The sequence below is a fragment of the Primulina eburnea genome, unplaced genomic scaffold, assembly GCF_022965805.1.
Source record: "Primulina eburnea isolate SZY01 unplaced genomic scaffold, ASM2296580v1 ctg443_ERROPOS1800000, whole genome shotgun sequence".
NCBI classification, from domain to species: domain Eukaryota; kingdom Viridiplantae; phylum Streptophyta; class Magnoliopsida; order Lamiales; family Gesneriaceae; genus Primulina; species Primulina eburnea.
In genome coordinates, this window is record NW_027331257.1 from 33263 (window position 1) to 38306 (window position 5044).

A 5044-nucleotide genomic window follows, 5' to 3' on the forward strand; every position below is an offset into this window, starting at 1 on the left:
ACTTAAAATTTAGCAAGCAAGCACTGAGCACGTTTGTGAATTTCATGGCTAAACTGATATCAGTCTTCTATACGTTCTCTCCTCTAATGGGTGAGACCATGAATCATGAATGTTTCAGAATATATATTACTACCATTAGTTCAATAGGTTTCAGTGCTTCAAAAATCAGATATTAAATAAAAAATACATATATTTTGCTTCCACACATAAATTATCAAACTGGTCTCAAGATATTTATACATAAGCCCACTTACAATAATTTGCTAGAAAGTTTCGGTTAAAGTCTGAAATCTGCTTGTTCTCGTTACTGGATTTTTCTGATCCAAAAATGGCACTCTCATAGCACGAATTTCATGTGATGACTCAATATTTGTGTAACATCGATTCAGATATTTGAGGGTGCTATTTATAGGCGAAATTATGACTGTTAGCCTCCAAATTAATGGTTATAATCTGTCATGATGTGTCGCTAACAGTCTTTATTCCATGTTAAATGCTTCAATTACAACTCATAAGCTGAATCAGTATTTGTCTGCTGGAATATCGCGCTACTGAACTCTTCTGCTGGAAAAATATCAGCTTCTGAAATATCAGTTGCTGCTGATGTTGTTAACTTCTGCTGGAATTTTTGTATTGCTACTGAATATTGCTAGCTGCTCCTATTACTGAAAATTCTAGTTCTCATATAATATAATACACAAAATGGGGTGAAGAATGTCATTCTTGTTATTATTAATTATCTTCTAAATTTATTTTTACACTAATATCAAACAATATAAGTTTGGCCCAGATTCAGTTAAAATAATTCTCAACCAATTCAAGATGAGTCGAGGATCGCTATTTCAAATTATATATATATATATATATATATATATATATATATATATATAAAAGACCGAACAAACATGATCTCACATTTCACATCGATATTATTAATTTTTTTAGAATCATGACATTGACTGATGTTATAAGTTCATTGAATTGGCCAGCTAAACACAAGCTAATTATCATATTACATCATACCCAGTTTCTAAAGTTTTTTTTTTAACGGCCCCAGTTTCTATAATTGTAACCATGGTTTTAATTAATTCACCCAATTTTGATAATTATGTGAAATAGCTAAAACTAAAACAAAAAACACAAGAAATTTGATCGGTATTTAGTCGAACGTCTTACTCGACACGCCCATATAAAAAGTTTGAATAAATCCATTAATGTTGCCTTTGGATTTATGGATCCCGAAAACAAATTCCCATTTTATGTTCCAATCGATTGCATTACAAATTTGACTTTGAACCCATGTGTCCCAGATAATAATCATCTATACTTCTATACTATTTATTATATTAAGTGTGAGGACCTTAAAATAACTATTTTGAGGACACAAAAATACTTAATTCCATAATATTACTCTTCTTACTCTACTAAAAACCTTTTCAAGTCCCTCCATATTTTAAATATAAAAAATCAAAAAAAAACTTCTCTTTTAAATCGAACAACTTTTCTAAATCGAAAATAATTTCGTGTTAATTATTTAATATTATTTACTCAAATTAAAAATAATAATAACATATGCAATGCATGTGTATCTTTTACTAATATGTAAATATGAACCAACAAATAATTGAAAAAACTTCAGTTTAAAGCTTAAAACAACAACAAAGAAGGGAAGACCAAAATTATTCAACCCTTTCATATAAACATAAACATAATAAAAAAAGAAAACAACTTTTTTTTTTCGTTCATAAATTACACACAGCTTTAGACATGAATAAAATAATTAACTAATTAATTTTTTGTTTAATTTTTGCCAACGAAACAATATGTAAAGTGTCATCATCAAATAGCGTGGAGTTGAAGCAGAATGTGAGAGAATTATCCGCAATGGACCCCCGACCAACAGTTTATTTTCGGGGAAAAAATTATTGTAAATTATATAAACACAAATAACAATAATAATTATTGTTTCATAAAAGTCGTGGCTCGGCTGAGTCAAACTCATGTAAGCCTATAACTGAATTTTATTTGAAAGAGCTATTCGCTATTTTGCTTTGTAAAAAAAAATGTTATATGTATAATAAGATGAGTTATCTTAAATGTATTTTTTAAAGTGTTTTTTAAAATAAAATGTAATTATAATTTTTTCATTTTAAATGCATTTTGTTAGACAATTTATAACATTCATCTCATCGTAAATGTAGCGTTTTCCAAAAAAAAATTCTGAATTTTGAAATCAGATTTTTCAAAAATTAGCATTTATATAATCTTCAAAAAAGTATAAATAGAATCGAAATTTTCCTTGCAATGATAAGCATGAAATTGATATTTTAATTACTTATGTACCCTGAAAAAAAGTGTTTATAAATACACGAGAAAATATTATGGTCCAGATGTATAAAAAAAACTTGTGTCTTCACATAATATATGTTATAATAATTATAAATTCCAGCAATCCTGATCCGATCTTTTCAAAATTATGTTCAAGGATTTCTATGAGTTTTTGACAGAAATATTAATCGTTAATAAATACATAATAATTCCTCAACTGATCAAAACAATGAGAAATCTAATGTGTATTAGTGTATACATTAAATAAAAATACATATTAAATTCAAATATGTTCTTTGATTTTCTAACATTATTCTATATGGTTTATGATTATGAAACGAGATAACTCGATTTATAACTGTAATGCTAATTTTAACATAAAAATAATATTTTCATGAGTTTGGGAAACTCGTCTCACAAAATTAACATGTGAGATTGTTTCAACATTTTTGACTGGAGCAATTAGTTTATTATTATACTAAGTATCGAGCCAGCGGCTTTTACTGGCTTGAAAGTTACGCGGCGTGACGTCGTCGTTTAACACTTAACAGAGTCCATTTACACGCAGTGAAACCTTTACCAAATACTCTCTATAAAGAGAGCCTACAAATAGAATTAGTGGAGAGCCTTGTTCGTTATCCGGAGCGTCTACAAAATTCTCTCACGTTCTCTGCTTCAAACTAAAGCAACTTCAACATGGTGAGCATTTCGTCTCCCTTGTAGGGATTCGGATTTCGCTATTGTGTTGAATGTTTTTGAGTGATTGCTGGATGATTAATTGATCTGATTTTCTCCGTTTACTTTGATGTTTGGAGTGCTATTTTTTTAGATTATGGCTTGATCGGAAGTTGTTTTACTGTACCAAAAAATGCAAGATCTGCTCCGTGTGTGCTGTTGCTTGGAGTGAGTTCGATTGTGAGATTTAACTTTGCTCACTGGATGTGAGCTAACAGGGCGTTGATGAAGTTTGATTTATCTGATAGATGTCGTTTTTATTGATGATTTAGCCGCTTCAAGGTTATTTTCAAAGTATGTAGTTTATGAACTCCATTAGATGATGATCAGGACAGTTTTTTTGCTTGGCACAAGCATATGATTAATCAATTTGATATTAAGAACCATATATATGATGCCTTCACCAGTTTGTTTGTGTCTGTTTGATTAATTGACAAAACACAATTCCTCAATATTCGGAGGGCATAAAGAAATGGAAGAACGAATTTTTATAAAGAACAGCAAAAGCTTTTAGCTAACATTGTGTGTTGTTATCTGGCGCTTTGTGGGACTGAATAAAACTGAGACTCTCCCTCCTGTTGGATGTTGGTTCCCTGGTAGATTTCGTAAATTTTGTTGGCGTGTCGAGTTCTTTGCTTTCATGATACTATGTGGTTGATTCCCAGTTTATTTCGTGCCAACCACTTACAATTTTACGTCAGGCGAACAAAATTCTTGTCATCTTATTTGTAGGCAAATGCGGCATCTGGGATGGCTGTGCATGATGATTGCAAGCTAAGGTTCTTGGAACTGAAGGCGAAAAGGACTCATCGCTCCATTGTCTTCAAGATAGAGGAGAAACAGAAGCAAGTTATTGTAGAAAAGATTGGTGAGCCAACTCAAAAATATGAGGACTTCACTGCAAGTCTCCCTCCCAATGAATGCCGTTATGCTGTTTATGATTTTGACTATGTGACTGCTGAGAATTGTCAGAAAAGCAGGATTTTCTTCATTGCTTGGTATGAACCAACATTTATGCCTGCTTATTTCCTAAATGCTAACATGTCATGTTGATGCACTTGTGTGAAATAAGTTTATTGCTACATTTATGACACTCGAATTATTTACTTGATGACATTTGCCATGTAAGGTCTCCTGACACTTCACGGGTCAGAAGCAAGATGATTTATGCTAGCTCGAAGGACAGATTTAAGAGGGAATTGGATGGAATTCAAGTTGAACTACAAGCGACTGATCCAACTGAAATGGATCTTGATGTTATCAAGAGTCGTCTATCGAAGTAAAAATTTTCAGGGCTTCTGCAGTGGACTTGCTCTGGTGCAGTGAGACCATTTTAAATTGAATGTCTATAACTGTGGGATATGGTAAACCTAGATAGTGGTGACCATAGTCTCCATGTACTACCTATATCTTTCTTTCTAATTTTCAATCAAATCTGTGTGTGTCTGGTATATGATATTATTGGCTTTAGTTGTTGTGCAATGTATGTCAGCAGTATCTCGATATATACAAGCTGATATGTAACAATCTGAGAGGATTGAAAACTCTCAACATGTTTTGATATTAAAGTTTATGCATTCTTCATCTGTAATTTTGGTCGAGAGCGAACTAGCGAGTTCTTGTTTTCTTTTGGCCGCTTTTGGAGCAATTTTTTGATATGAAAGAGACGCACTTATAGAAACGTTAGTCGTTCATTTAGGCATGACATTGTATTCATCAGCTTTTGAAATTTTTTATGTTCTTGTTAGTTTAATAAAAACTACAAAAGATCTTTGTTCAATTTGTAACCTGGCTTTCAATTTGACAAACCTGTTAAGAGTTTGGATTCTTAATAAATTCAAATTCGAAGACTTTATATTTGCTACTTCTATGTTTTATTATCTTGTAATGGGATTTATTTGGTGAATGTTGGATGGATCAATTTGACCTTCCTGATTACTTCCATTCATATAAGCAACATGCATAATGTTAATAGTGGTTA

The 5044-nt window shown here is 31.5% G+C and overlaps 1 protein-coding gene across 1 annotated transcript; it reads left to right on the top strand.

Moving 5' to 3' along the window:
• The first annotated feature begins 2875 nt into the window (after window positions 1-2875).
• LOC140821171 (actin-depolymerizing factor 1) lies at window positions 2876-4647 on the top strand. Its single transcript, XM_073181588.1, has 3 exons — window positions 2876-3027; window positions 3796-4061; window positions 4193-4647. The coding sequence occupies exons 1-3, from the start codon at window positions 3025-3027 to the stop codon at window positions 4344-4346; spliced, it is 423 nt and encodes a 140-aa protein (XP_073037689.1). The 5' UTR covers window positions 2876-3024; the 3' UTR covers window positions 4347-4647.
• Window positions 4648-5044: the final 397 nt, after the last annotated feature.

Coding starts and splice junctions, on each gene's coding strand:
- LOC140821171 (XM_073181588.1), top strand. Junction 4,062..4,192: donor AGGATTTTCTTCATTGCTTG/GTATGAACCAAC, acceptor TTGCCATGTAAG/GTCTCCTGACACTTCACGGG.